At 35.7% G+C, this 16000-nt stretch overlaps 1 protein-coding gene across 44 annotated transcripts in view; it reads right to left on the bottom strand.

Moving 5' to 3' along the window:
• Window positions 1-16000, bottom strand: part of LOC104687181 (ABI family member 3 binding protein) — a 140620-nt gene that overhangs the window by 104409 nt on the left and 20211 nt on the right. For all 44 annotated transcript variants that reach the window (XM_039557964.1, XM_039558054.1, XM_039558030.1 and 41 more), the window contains exons 2-4: window positions 15171-15350; window positions 6013-6081; window positions 3954-4086 (exon numbers count right to left, since the gene is read on the bottom strand). In XM_039557964.1, coding sequence (XP_039413898.1) covers window positions 3954-4086; window positions 6013-6081; window positions 15171-15350 — 382 coding nt within the window. The remainder of the gene's footprint in view (window positions 1-3953; window positions 4087-6012; window positions 6082-15170; window positions 15351-16000) is intronic.

The following is a 16000-nucleotide window of genomic DNA, read 5'->3' as shown; positions in this document are numbered from 1 at the left end:
AAATTTTGCTAAGTTTAAAATACATTTTGTATGTCACTTGCAACACAAAGTATGACTTAGTTAGGAGCTGCATAGTGACAAAAGTTTTTAAATAGGCACAGGAGGAGATAGGCACATATCTTTCTGAATTTAGGGCTTTAAAAACCCTACTTCTATGGACTATACAACATAAAGACTAAGTATGGACTCTCCTCCGGTTTTCCCTAACGGTTTTTCTTACTTTTTTTTTAAAGCATCAGATAAAAATGAAATAAACCACAAAATCTGTGCTACTTGCAGCTATGACATTAGAACATTTAAATCACAGGCGAGCCAATTTAAACAACGCCAATGTGAATTTCCCATAGTTTTTAACTTTAAAAAGACATACCTTCAGGTTTTAAATTTCTATTTTGCATGTATGTGAAAGTGTGTTTGTTTTTCTATACAACCCACTCCATAGAATATTATATTTTACTGTATCTATAAACCCTGCTTTCATCTAACACAGAAAATAATGGGGTTTGTTCCATCCCCTGACTTTCCTTCCTAAAGAACTGAAGGTCAAAGTCCACATTTTTTGAACCCCAACTACAGAGATGTTCTAATCAAAGCAAATACAAAGAAAAAAAAATCTACAGAGTATTCTCTCTTTTCCAGACTTAGATGGAGAGTAAATGTAGCCCCAGTGCTTTTCTTCTGACAGATCTGTCCACTAATACTTGTTTGAACACAAATAGGCAGAGAGGAAACAAACCTTTCTACTCTCTTAGAAATAATAAAAAGAATTGAACATGGCTGTGCAGCAGGATATCATGACTTTGCCATCTTCCCTCATCAACTACCTCCCACTGGCGTTAGAAAAGAGGATGCTGAGAAAGGTTCCACCAACTGCGCTTTCTGGTGTTGTGTAGTTTTCAACAGTTACATAAAACTAATCAATTGAGTTTTTTGATTTAGATATTTTTGTTTTTTCATTCTAGTGCTAAGGGTCTGATGAGAGATAATGGTCACTTCAAGAATGCTTCAAAATTTCAGCTTTCATTTTTGGGCCACAAAAATGGCAGTGAATACCTTTGCTTCAACAAGGGATTAGCATTTGGGGTTATCTTGAAGGAAATATGTAGCATTCTATTGCCTTATGCTCTTAAGCTCTAGACAGTTTAACCAAAAGAATGTTTTGTTGAAAAACATCACAAGTAAATAAGTAAATATTTTTCATTGGAGCTTCTTAAAAACTTCATGTGTACAGAAGACTGCTATGTGCCCTCAAGAAGCAAGCAATAACTTCATGGAAGCAGCAAAAGATAGTAATGCTCTTTGAGAACATGGCACCTCTTATTCCAAACTCGTTTTCTCACAGAACCAGATCTTCTAAGGAATATCCCACAGAGGTCAAACTTGCACTAGAGAAATCTTGGCCAGCAGAACTGAGCTATCCCATGTGGATTCTATTTTCTGACTCAGTAACAGATTGAAATAACTTTTATTATGCAACATTTGTACAAAAGCCTAACATCCACATGGAGATGGTAAAATCAGAGGCCGAGAACAGTGACTCTGTTTCAGGTCATATAGAGTGACAAATTTAAATCTTGGTGGGATATTTACTGACAGAACTGAGTTAAGAGGTCACGACTGCTATGAACTGCCAATGACAAAGATTAGAGGTTAGCCACTAACAGCAGTCTCGAGGATGATTAACAGTAATTGCAGCATGTCACGGTAAGGAGAATGTGCCAGATGAAAAAGGATCAAGTCAGGCAGACTGCCCCTGAAACAGATTGAAATGTCGGTGAATCTGTTATGTACTCTAACTCTTCTACTTTTATTACAATGCTAACTTGCTAAGAATGGGCTACTTCCTATTTTTTTCTTATTGCACGTTATCAACCGTCATTCAAATGATTATCATAAATTAATAGTTTTTCTTCTACACCCTGGCTAGAAGTATATATGGATCTAATCTCTCTTAGAATTCTAGATATACACACGAGGGTCATGTGGACAACTGTTCTCATCATTTATACAAATCACAAGCAGTTTGGTTCAGTAAAGGTAAAATAAGTAAGAGCACCACTAAAGTGACTTTTTTCTTTCTTCATTAACTTCATTGTTATGCTTGATTGCAAAACAGAAATCTGCTTATAGGTATATAACCATACTTTGATAAGATCACTTGTAATTTGATTTAAATATTTTTAAACTAGCTTCTCCTGTCTGACAATATTTCACTAAAACAGAGTGCACATTAAAAGTAATTCCTGAGAGGAATACATCAGAATATATTCTAGACATAGAAAGACACAAGTAGCACACTGCCCTAACTCAAAAACTATGTTAAAAACTTTGTTCAAACTTTGAGTCAGTGAATATCCAGCAAGAAAATTCAGCTACTGAGGAGAAAACACAGAATTGATGAAGGCATGGTGGTGGATACCACTTGCCTTGAATTTCCAGGTGGATTAATACAGGATATAGGCTTCTCCTGAAGTGTTCTTCCTTCCCACTGTACAATGGGTGCTGCAACACTGGTGCTGACACATCACATAAAGATAAATTCCTTGGTAAAAATGGTGCTAAAATCACTATGTCAGAACACTTTATAAGCTTGTCCAAGATCAGCTCATTTCTTCAGTTTCTCACAGTAGGAAAATATTTGCTTCTTTCTTGATTGAAAGAGCAAAATCTAAGCCTAAACCAACTTTTATTTCTACTGAAGAAAAATCTGATCAAATTTCATCTTTGGACATTTACTAACATTCCATAACTGTTTCCTAACAAACATTAACATTTTTCAATAGTGTTTGAAATTCTGGTTGGTGATGAAGATCCAAATTTTTTTCATGAGAAATTTCTGATGCTTGAAAAGAATTAGTCCTTTTGTGAAGTATGAAACTTTTGTAAGGTATGGAAAGGTCCTCCTGACTACATGAGATGTTTTTTTAACATAACCTATGTTTGGCATCCAGTTTAATCATGTCAGCTAGAGTTTTCTTATGAATACCAAAGTAAGAAAATTCAATTCTAAATTAGACAGCTACAAATTGGACAATACTAGAGAGGTAAAGCAAATGTTCTATAATGCAATATGCAAAAATAATAATGAAAAAAAACCCCGCACATTTAAAACCCAAAAGGTAACAGTTGCAAAACAGATGTAGATGCATCCCATGGGTGCACAATGCTTCTTTTTAGTTTTACAAAACACTGCTGACTAGAATAGAGCTTCACACAATGTAAATGAAGGTAAAAAAAATTCTTCTGTTGTCGAGGAAGAATATGAAGAGAACACAAAAAGACAAAGTAGGGAAAACATCTATAGTAACAATTTAAACAATTTTATTCATCTGCCAAGGGCTGAATAAATAATGATAGTGCACTTAATTGAGAAGCTCCTCTGCACGATGACTTCTCTTGAAACTTCTACTTGGTGAGTCTTCCTGAGTTTCCCACCTACTGTGCCACCCAGTAAATGCCAAAAATATTGACATAGAAGAGATCCTCTTTTATTTACAACAGAAAATTTATGAAAGCTGTACTGTATCAATAGCAGGAAAGCAGTTTTGGTGATAAGACAAAATAGAGGAAACAAAAATCAAATGGTGTTAAAACAAGGCATCATTCCCCCACCTCAGCACAACAAAAGACTTCTTTTACTCTTGTTCAGTCAGCTCTGAAGTAAAATATTTCCTGTGATTTAACAAAGTTTCAATTTATCAGATAAGAAATTAAGGTAGAGCCAAGGCCATTGGTTTAAGAACAAAGGATCTAGTGTAAATAGCAAGATTTGTAATTCAGCATGTAGACATCTGACTAAACTGCTGTCAAGTAGATTTGCAAAGCACTAATGTGAGCAAATGAGAAAACTTACTTCACATTCAGAGCTATTGTTTACAACATTTTAATTTCCACTGTAAAATTTATCTTAATTACAGCAGAGAGCTGCACCCCATCTTTTTCTGTTTTGTTACCTGTCGCTAGCACAGTTACTTGTTGCTGTCCAGTCATGTTGAGGGTTGACTAGGATGCCCCAAGAGAGAAATACAGAGGTTGGGGTGAGAGTGCCAACTACCAGCTGCAGAGGCTTTTGTGTCTTGTTCCGACCTACATAAGAAACATATAAAGTTAATTTCTCTCTCCTGCATTATGTAGAGGAAAGTTTTTGCGATTGGATAATTAAATAAATGAAGATCTAGTTCTCTTGTTAGCTTGAAGGGAGAGGTACAAGAGTTCTCTATTTTTCATGGTCACTATTTCTAAGATATGATTTACAAAAATGGCAGAGAAGTGTCCATGGTCACTTTTTCAACCTAATGTTCCAGTTAAACCTAATTTTTGAAAATGAATATTTGGTGGTTTAGATATGCTTACTATAAGAATAAGCTATAGGTAGATTAAATTAAAACGTCTGGCTATCTTGGACTACATCACAGAAGACATGAGAGAGTCCAGGACATTAGACAGTCTCCATGGATGTAACAAAAATAGTAACTTCTTGGCAGTTTTCTCAGTAACACTGCAAATATGTCCACACATAATAAATATTTTCTAGAGCATTCTTAAGAGTAAAATAAAACCTACAAAAGTTATTTTGCTTTTAACTGTAGGCAGATCTGAGTCAGTGTCTCTATCTGCAGGATTTTTCTCTTTTGATTACCTACTATATGGAAATCAGCTTTTGCATGATACTGAACTTCAGCTATGCTCTGTATGGAGAAGTACAATTCTTGTGTGGAGAAAGAACTTATTTTAAAGAAAGTTTAAGAGTTAATAGGTGGAAAGGAACAAATGATCTAGAGAAACTCTTTTGAGCCTGTAGTTTACAGACTGCTACAGGCCCAAGGAGAATCTCTGGTGTTTGAAAGATGATTAACTATAGAAAATTGATATATTATTTACATCATATTACATACGTCAAAAATCTAAAGGATCTTTACCTTCTCAAAATATACAGGTGACCAACATTTCTTGGAAGTTTATAAATTACAGATTTGACTAACTTTCTTCTCATGCCTCTTGAAACCAATTATTTCTTCACTTAAAAAGCCCCAGTGACAATATCAATATATGTGTGTACATTTAGAAATGTTAACCATGTTGGTTTTTACTTTGTTGATGATGAATATGTTGCTACAAAACACACATTAACAAGCAACATATATATGTTGCATTTGAAAGGTAAATCACTTTCCAAAATCTTTCCAGACATACTGTGCTATACCTGGCCAAGAGCAAGAAAAAATTAATCCCAAGCATAACTAGGAAAAAAATATCATATAATGATCATAGAATAATTTTTGTTGGAAGGGACCTTTAAAGACCATCTAGTCCAAGTCCCCTGCCACGAGCAGGGACATCTTCAACTGGATCAGGTTTCTCAGAGCCCTGTCTGACCTGACCTTGAGTGCTTCCAGGACAGGTCATCAGTTTATTTTTTGCAACAGTCCAGTGATCCTGAAAGAAGTCTCCATATTAAAGTACGGAATTAAGTCTCCTTATTAAAGTAAGGAATTCAGAACTAACAGTATTAATGACATGATTAAGGGCATATAGAAAGACTTTGAAACAGATCAGAATAAAATTCAGATTTCTACTCTGCTGTGTATAGTTTCAGCTGGAAATATCCCTCTTTCCATCAGCAAGCTTAGCAGTAGTATTGATAAAGAGATAGAGACAGACAGACAGACACGCCCACACTACCATTTTCCAATGAGAAACAAAGAGCATTAACATGTCTATGGATGAAAGAATCCTTACTTGTAGTTTGGGAAGAATAACTTTAATGTCTTTAATCATTAGTGTTCTAAATTTATGCAAAAAATCTTTAGGTACATCTTCATGTTTTGAACACCATATGAGTGACTAATTACTGACTAGGAATTAGTGTCCTACATTTTACCTTTCCACATATAGAATTTGTGCATCCCAGTCAGATGAATACAGGTAGAAATACCTTTTCAGAGAAACCCAGTCAAAGGTTCTGTTTTCTTTCAAATATTTTAAGAAAGAGATGGAATAATATTAAAATACCTGAACAAGATTTCTTGTTATTTGAAACACGTGCTGGTCTTACTGAAACCAAGTACCGTGGCTCTGCATCTGCAAATGAATAAAAGAGCAATTATTACAGATGTGCTAGAGATTAATCTGAAATTAATAAGAAAAAGTCAAATAGTCAGCGAATGCTTTACATGGTATCCAATCTTTGTGATCTGTTTTCTTTAAATTGTATTGAGTTCAAAATAATAAATGCTTCCATTAAAACAAGGTTGAGATGTTTGGTTTAGTTTGGGGAATTCCTCTTCAGAAATAAGATTTTCCCTTTGTCTTAAAACCAGATGTCAGGGATTTCTGCCCTTCTTAATTACTTAAAACCAATTCTCTCTGAATTGCAACATGAGAGAAGTTGTCATAGGACATTCCAGCAAGACATCCATGGGTAGAATTTGGCTCACCATATACTGACCAAAATTATTTTTACCATAGCTTTTAGAAAATAGGATTACTCTATGTAAAATTCTTATTGTAGTTTAGATACATTTACCTAAATGTATAACTACAGATGAGAGACTGAATTTCCTGCATATATCAGCGTAACAGGCACCTTGAATTCTACCACCTGAACAGAACCACTAAGATATCATTAAATTTCCCCTTACTCTCAGATTTCTGTAAAGAGAGAGAAAGGAAAAGCAGTACCAAATAAAATCCAAAGCTTGCTGTACTACTGAAAAGGCTCTGCCAGTGGCAAGGGAAACCACTCCAACTTCACTGATTTTATGCATTTAAATCACTGGAAACCCATACTATGGGTGTACTTTAATTGTTTAATTATTCTTTTTAAATGGGTTTCATCTGAACCCAATAGCCAAGATAAGCATTGAAAACAGCTGTTCAGAACAGTGTGGAAAAAAGTATTAGTTAAAAAAAAGGAACCCCAAAGTGCAAATACATATTCGTTTACAAAATGTTTTTTAATATTTGGAGGGGTACACAAGTATGGGACCTGTGTAACCATCTGGACATTTTTTGTATTGAGACTGAAAACTAGAAATTAGCAACACTTTAAAATAATTTGGTTTCCCTCTACTTTAAACCCAGTTTTCTGCTCTGCATTTATGCCCACTTGTGAGACTGTTATAACTCACAACATATTCAACAGGATTATTTTAAAGCATGACCTTGAAATTTTGAGAACTACAAAGCCAGTCTTCAAAGCTCTAAAAATTTATGAGTTCATCAGTAAAATGTCCAAGAATTGTGAGAGAAAGTTATTCAAATACTTTGAAACATTTTTTCCCTGCTCCATAAATGGAAAACTTAATTCTGGCTGAAATCTGAAATTACTTGTGTAGCAGTATATGAAATAGATTAACTGCTAAACAAAATTCGGCAATAAACAAAGACTGTTAATGCCTCACTGGACATCTCAGCTACAAAACCTGGCAGTTTTCAGGATTCATTAGTTCTAGCAGGTGTTTTTTTCTCTAACAAAATGTTCTCTATGGAAATATTTTTGCTGTTCATTAAGCTTTATTTTGGTGGATTTAACGAATGTTGCCTTAACAAAGAATACAACGCATTCCCATTTTGCAGGGAATTCATGGCTCTTCTGACTGTAATACAAGCTACAAAAGGAAGTATTTAGGAAAGCAGGCTGAGGCTAGATGCTGAGAGAGTGCTGTTATAGAAAGGGTAGGTTTAAAAAGTAGCACTTCTTTAGAACCACTGAATTTAAGACAATATTATGAAAATTATAACTGAAATCAGAATATGAAATTGTTAAACTGTCTGTTCAATATCTGAAATACAACAATAAATTTCTGATCTGTACTTAACAAAAGATATATCTTAATTTAGAAATATTATTCCATTCCTGAGCAGAACCACCCATGCTACTATATAGATGTTAACAGTAGAGCAACTGTAATTTAAGTTAAATTCATTGGTTTGATGTACAGTATCAAAGCATTATGCATGGACTGGAGGACACATGTCTTGAAATGCTTTTACTCTGGGCAGATATACATTCTATATCCAAGGCACCTGAATTTAAAAAATGCAGAGAGCTTTTTCAATATCATATAATGAGCCCTGACTTACTAGAAATGGGAGTTCTTTCTTAGTCTTCCACAGCAATTCAACATTTCTTTTAATAAGTTCAGAAGACTACTGAGTTTTCACACTGATTCAGTCTTCTTGCTGAGAAATATGACTATCAGTCATTATCACAATGCTGAAATCATCTGATGCTACTATGACTCAATTCATTTTCAGGGCGTTAAAACATTGCCTCACCCATGTATTAAATTCTGTCAAGTTACAGGAAATGTTTCACGATAATCTGTGTTCTTTTATGATGCCTATTATATTCATAATCCATTCCACAGATCCATGCGTATAAGAAACAGGAATCTTGGGGAGAGGTGAGTAAAACAGGAAAAGAAAATGAAAATTCTGTGAAATACCAGAACTTAAATAAAACTATAGTTTACCTTGCACTAATTCATCTTATATGCTTAAGAGATAAATTGCTGAAATTAGAGGTAGGTAGGAAAATGTGACTGTCAGTTATAAAAATATGGGTGTTTGACTGGATGTAATTATGAATTGCAGAATATATCAACTATTTACATGAAAATATATTTAAGAAGAGAAGCTCATTTGAAAAGTAAAATTATAAACTCAAGTAAAAGCAAATTACACCACAGAGTACAGGCAATCCTGTTTGCAACAGAATATTTCTTATTTTCTTTGAACTGCATTTAGTAAGAAAAGGGCAGTTACATGACTAAGGTCAACATTGAAACGTCTGGACACGGAAGCATGAATCCAACATCTGGCTCCAAAAATCATTTCAACATTAATCAGTATATAACAGAGACATATATGATAAAGATACAAGATAGAGATCTGCCTTTCTCTCATCTGTGAGGACCCACAGTCTCATAAATGAAGGATCCCTACAAAACAATGCAAGCTTTAACAAGTAAAGTTTGAAATACATTAGCAGATTTGCTATGAAAACCTTAGCAGCTCCTTGATGCCACAAGGATAACGTCTTGCGATAACACATTCTTGGAGGGCTGCTACTCTAAGACCACTTGTTTGAACCTATTACTGTCTAACCCCCTTTATTAAAGCTAGAACAACAAATACCTTGCCTAAGAGCTCCTTTCAGATCAGAAATAAAGTCCAAATAGTGACCACCTTCAATTCTTGAACCACAAAATACTCTAGGAAAACGCCCACATGTACCAGAGAAGTGCTACTTGATAAATCCATGCCTAATTCTTAGTGATGTAATTCTCCCAAACATGTGCTATTATATTAACAAATAAAATTTTTAAAAGAAAAAAGCTTCTATTGCACACCTTAACAGCTTATGAAGATGACCAGAATGTAACAAAAATACATGCCACTGACATATCAGATTAACATAGGAGAACACTTACTTCCATTTGCCATGAGCTAGGCTATCAAATCAGTGGCAGCAGGCAACTAACACATACTACAAAATGCTAGGAAATTCTGCTTTTGTTCAAGCACACTATTCAGGGCCCAGCCAATATGCACATGAAAGCAAAACAATGTAAGAATGAACTGACTGATGAACTTAGAATAAATCTTAAAATAGTGTTACAAATGTATCATTAGAATTCATAGACCACTGAATTCAGAAATCAAAACAAAGAATTTTTTTGGCTTCAGGCTGCAAATCCTTAATCTGTAATTGGGGATTGCTAAAGATTTACCATGGGATGTTGCTAAGGGCAAAGGTGGAGGAAGAGGAGGATAGAAGGTATAGTAGTGTAACAAGCATGGGAAAAGACAGAGAAGTGGGACAAAAAGGCTGGCATGAATGAACTCACTGCTGATCAATGCACTTGTCTGGAGGAAGGGGTATCTGCTGACCTCCTCCAGGTCCTCCCTTCCACTAGGCTCAGCTAACATTAGCAATGAGAACCTTGTTTCTGGTAAATTAGCAGGAGGCAACATAATGCTGAATTACCATTCACATTATTTGGCATCTTGAAAAGCATGGAACTAATACATCTGAGAATTTCTGGTATTTGATCAGATATAAGAAACTGCACAGCAAGATCTTTCAGCTAAGCACTGATCCCTGAATTGCACTTTTTAAAATGTGTTCAAGTTGGTAATAGAATGCTTTCATATATATACATAAACACAAAATTCACCCACCAGTTATTGGGATTGTTATAAAGCAGGATTACCAATACATTCTCCTCTTACACTGTACAATCTTGTTCAAGAAAAGGAAAAGTAAAAGCATTGCACAACTTTGATCTGGTTTTAGAAACTGAAAGGGAAATTAATTTTGTTCACTGTGTTAAGTAATTGCTGTTCATTCTTACAACACTCTCCTGTCTCCACGCAATTTTTTGGGTTTCTCCAACAGTATCAACAATTTCTAGGAGGCTGGCTTGCAATCTTCCTAGCCAAGTTAGAAAAGACTAACACAGATTTCTTAAGCAAATACTCTTTCCTTACAAGTCAGGAAGACTGAAAAAATTAAGATCAAGGTTTAAGTCAAGCCCAGAGCTTTTGGATGGGTCTGTTCACCTTTTCATTAGTCTAGCTGAATTAATACCTTGATATATTTTGGCACTATCTGAATAGCTTTCATGACCAATAATAATGTTGTTTACTGCCACATAAGTACACAAAGTACACTCAGCACAAAATACATCTGGTGTCCTGATAAAGAAGCATAAATCTTGGAAACAAACTTTGCTGCTGCCTTGTCATTGTCATTTATCCTTCAAAATGATTCAGATCATTCTACTAGTGTATGAAGCTGCTCAAGACTTTCTTGCCAGCACAAACTCATTACAAGTCCAGGAAATCCAATAGAATCCTTTTCTCTTTGCACATGCCCCTCTGCAGGCAGATCCCAATTTATGGATAATGTTATGCAATTGCTGCCTCAGTTACTATATAATTTGCAAAACAAAGGTAAAACAGATATTTTAAGATAAGAATCACTGCAGTGAGGTGCTGAATATTTTAATGGATGAAACGTAGGTGAATGTCACACTTCATACAAAGCCATATATCTCTCCTGAAAATCCTTGGAAAGGTCATATCCTTATAAATTTCTTTAAAATATATATCCACCTATAGACACATAATTTTATAAATTAATACATCTGCTGACTTCAAGCTTCCCATTAACAGGATCGTAAGAGGTGTGTGACCCAGCAGAAAAGCTGACAATAAATTTCATTTTAATCTACAATGGCTGGGTTGGAAATATGGAATTTTGGGGCCTTAGAAACATGTATCGTGTATATTGTGTCATCCTCCATATTCCAGTTCCAACTGGGGACAATTATCCCAAACAGAATACCAATTATGCTGCTCCATTAACAAAACCAGGGATGCAGAGCTAAATCAAGGAAATGTGGAAATGTGGAAATGTCTGCAAGGTACTTCATTCTACCTAGTAGAGCTATACTCCTCGTTAGAAAGGACAAATTATATTAAAAGGGATTGATGCGTTTTAGGAAGGGATTAATGACTTATATGTGAAGTCTGTGTGTTTTCTTTCATTGGCCTAATAGATAAACTAATGAAAAATTTTTTTTTGAGTAGGGTCTATGGCTGATTACATATATGTACGTTTTTTCCTTAAAAGTCTTCACAGAATAAACGATTTTAATACTACTAGAACCAGATCCACGTTCATGGATCTTCCATTCTCGTGGATCTAATCACTCCCTCAGGAGATTATATTCCACAGCAATGTTCCTTAATGCATTAGAAAAACACACCTTTTAGAGACTAACAAATGCCCTTAAATCTCCATTTCTAATCTTTACCTTCCAGCTACAAACCAATTTAAGGTTGTGATCATAGTCCCTAAATTGACTGGGAAAGGAATTATCTTTCCATGAACCATTAAAACTGACAAGAAAGGAGGAAACATTAAATTGTATTTGTCTTTATCTAAATAGACCACTATGACTTTTCATATTTGGGAGCCACTTCCTCCACATCCTGTTCAATAAAAGCCTCACCCACCACTGTTCAGGGAAGCCTGTAAACTCACCTGATTTCTGTAAAATTCAGATAAGTCAAAGCATGAGAGGACCAAGAAGGAGTTCTTAGGGCAAAAATGAATGGCTTTTGTACAAACCTAGCTGTTCTGACTGTGGAAAAACTTGTGGAACCCACTGAAGACCATTTTCAGAGCATGCAGTGACACTTGGATTGCTAGAATATGGGATAGACAATGCTGAGTGTGAAATTTAAAAAATACATTGTTCTAATATGAAGAGAAGGTACTAGGCCAACTTCATGACATATGAGATGTACTAGGAGTACAAAGATAATCTAAGATTTTTCAGCAATATGGTCTAGGGGGTTTATGTCTTTGGCACATTCTTGAGAGTAGTTTTATTGTCCCTCTACAACACCTTGGTTTTTCTAAAATCAATATAAAGTGTGTGCTAGAGCTGAGGTCTCTGGCTGCCACAATAAAACTCAATCATTGTTCCTAGAATTAAGAACCATTCTGCAATTCTTCCAGTTTCTGCCAACAACTGATCCTTAAATATGGTGGGGAGGAGGGAATGTGCTAGAAATCATCTCTGTCTTCATTTCTGCCACACAAGTCACTCTAAAATAGAGCCAAAAGCACAACTGATGTTTATTGCTTTAGCTCGTGTTCCATACACATTTGGAAAGCACAATCAAAGCTGCACTTTAATGTTGTGTTTAATATTTGTAAAATGGGAAAGATTATGCACTCACTGCTTCCAATAAACAAGTCCCCAAGGCATACAATCTAACCCTAAATCTCTTAACTAAAAGCAACAGCTCCAATAAACGTACTGGTAATTGCCTTAAATAAATGCGTGCAACTTGAAGAACATATTGCTGATAACTTCTTTTACTCGTGTCTTTTCAAAGATGACATTTTCTGAAGGTTGGAAATGCTTGTCTTGGTATCTGTATTATGTTGCATTTTGCATGTTTAGTTACTGGACATTCAGAAGTCACAAGCATAGGCTTATTGTCACAAGGAAACGGACAGCTTCTATAAGCATGAGGGAGATAAAATTTTGAAGTTATTCTCCTTTGAAATAATCATAAAGGAAGAATATTCGTCAACATTTTTGCTCTTCCCTCTCCTGATACCCTACAGAAAACGAATATGCATGTGGTTAGTGCTCTGATGCGCTGTAGAACTAAGAAGGTTCCTAGTTTCCAGCCATTAACTACTGCAGTTAAAGCTACAAAATATCAATATACCTTAAATTCCAGGTAACTCTGAGCTTTCAGTTTTCAGTATCGCAATACATTAAGTATTAAAGCTTCTATTAAATAGGAAGTGCAAACGATCTACACATGATATTACATTTAGTCCTTTTTTTGCTCTTTCCTAGGATCTTAGAGTATCTGAAAAATATTAATCCTCACTACTCATGCAACAGGCATTGTTATGCCTAATGCACAGTATAGCACAGAAAATCCTGTACATCGTTCTTAGTGAACTGATTCAAAAGTTACACATAGGATGAATCAGATAAACCAGACGCAGCTTAAGTCATGTTTATGAAGTCAAACACTGGATTGGAGATGGAATTACAAAGAAATCCCAGGAGTACCAACTCATGAAAAGGAACGTTAACTTCTGCCACAGTGATCCTATCAGTTTCTAATATCTTAATTATTCTGTATCTAACATCTTATTTTTTCATTTTTTATTCTGCAGTTTTCAGCCTGGAGCAGACACCCGCAATGGCCTTAATTGACCACATCAAAAAGATAGCAATTACTACTCCTATGTGTTCTGGGGTGATGTTATGAAGCTGCTTTATTCCTTAACCATCCGCTCAACACCCAAGGATGCTCCTTCTTTAAGATGGACCCAGGGGGTGGGACCACGGGGCTGAGTGTGGGGCAGTTTAACGGCTCAGCCCAATGGCTCAGGGAGCTCGGCGGGGCTCAGGGCAGGGAGTGTGCCAGGAGTGCTGTGCTGCTTTCCTGGGTTTCCTTTGTGTTCCAGCTAGCTGGGAAAAGGTTCTGTTGGGTTTTTTTCTTGCTCTTTTTTCCCTTTCCTTCCCCTTGCCTCACTGCCTGCCTTCCCTCCTCACTGGTCCAGGGAGCCTGCGGGTGCGGCGCTGGTGGGCCCGTGGGGTGGCCCCGGCTGGTCCGAGCCCACGTCTGTTCCCTCTGTGGGAATTTGTTGTATTTTGTTGTATTTTTTTGTATTTTTTTCCCCCTGTTCTACCCTGTTTTGTTTGTGTGTTAATAAACAGTTTGGTTTCTTTTTCCCACTTTCACTCCTTGTGACCCATTTGTCTCATTGACGGAGGAAAAGGGGAGGAACACTCACTCCGGAATATTTCCTCCTGAAGTCTTATCTCAAAAACTGAGACATATGCTCATGCATCCTTTCCTCCCCCTTGTTTTACACCAAGATCACCAGCACTACAATGATGAAGGTAAATTGATTCATTTCAGGCTAGAAAAGCTTAAAGAAAGCAATAGGAAAATCCTTAGGGATTGAACAGATTTCTCAAAAGGTCAAATCCTGATAAATCAATGTTTTAATAATTTTTTTTTTCTCCTCCCTAATCCAGATAACAGAATATAACATTCTTGACATGGTTTAATCTCTTCCATAAAACAGCTTATGGAATTCTGTTGGTAATGTCTCACATGGAAGTTAGAGGTTAATCCATAGCATGTAGTACTGGAGTAGATCCCCACAAGAAGAGGCATCATTTTGATATGAATGTTTCTGTCAAAAGGAATCAACCACACAATTCTCAAGACTGTTTCACTGTGTCTTCTACTCTTTGTTAAAAACATGTACATCTCCCTTATATTTTACTTTATAGCTGCAACCTTAGGCAAACCATCCCATTTGATCCGTGATGTGGTCATATAGCACGGTTTATCAGTAAAATGAAAATCCCCAAAACAAATACCAGTAAACAAACTTTTCCAAACAAAAACTAGTTCTTCTCCTTGAGGGATCTCCTAATTCCACTTTCAACTGAAATTCTTGACAGCAACCTTAAACAAACACAAAGAAACCTTGAGCAACAACACAATAACACAAAAAATTAGGCAAACAAAATGTTCATATTCTCCTCAATCTCTTCCCATAATTCATTACAACAACAGCATGCAAAGCAAATATGTCTTACCAAGTTCTGTTACATAGTTTTTTCCTTCTGAAGGTAAAGGAATGTACTGATTAGAAAGGAAGTTGCTTCCATAGCCCAGGACAAAACCTTCTAGTTTGGTGCTTTGACTTGGTCGAAGATACCTCATGCAAACGGTGTCATCTGTTGCATTGATCTGAACCTTCAGACTCTGCCTTTTCACTGGGGGAAGAGTAAAAAAGAGATCAAAATGCATTACCTAGCAATCATATATTCAGTAATGGAACATGACAATATAGCAATATAGGGCTGTTTAATTTGCTAATAGCATGCAACTGAAAAATTTCTTACAGGTCATGTCTCCTGGAAACCCAGTGTATTTTAAAAAGTGAACTAACAGTCATGTGAAAAAGTGGTTGCCAACATAACTGTTTTTCCACTAGTTTAGCATTATCATTTGCTTTAACATCAACAATTGCAGTAGTAAAACCATGCATGAAGTAAGTGGAAAAAATGCATGCATTTTTTCCTTTAAATGCAAGAGTTATAGTAGTAGTAGCCATATATAGGACCCATAGGTGAAAAAAAGTGCAAGTTTTTGGTTTGATTTTTTTGCTTGTTAGTAGAAAATATGAAGTTGTAAAATTAAGTTCATCAGTTAATCACACTCAAAAATTATGGTAGAGGATAAACAGTAACCAGATCCAAATAAAACTTCTACAATTTTTTCCCCCCTATGTTGAGCTGGAAATGTAATTTTGTATTTGGAATTACACCAGGACACCTAACTAACATAAATACTTTACTCAAAACTACGAAGAAACTCTTTTTAAACGTTCATTTTTATGCTTTCCAGGGGAACAGCACATAAA

The sequence above is a fragment of the Corvus cornix genome, chromosome 1 (assembly GCF_000738735.6).
Source record: "Corvus cornix cornix isolate S_Up_H32 chromosome 1, ASM73873v5, whole genome shotgun sequence".
Lineage (NCBI taxonomy): Eukaryota > Metazoa > Chordata > Aves > Passeriformes > Corvidae > Corvus > Corvus cornix.
This window is presented reverse-complemented; position numbering and strand designations above follow the sequence as displayed.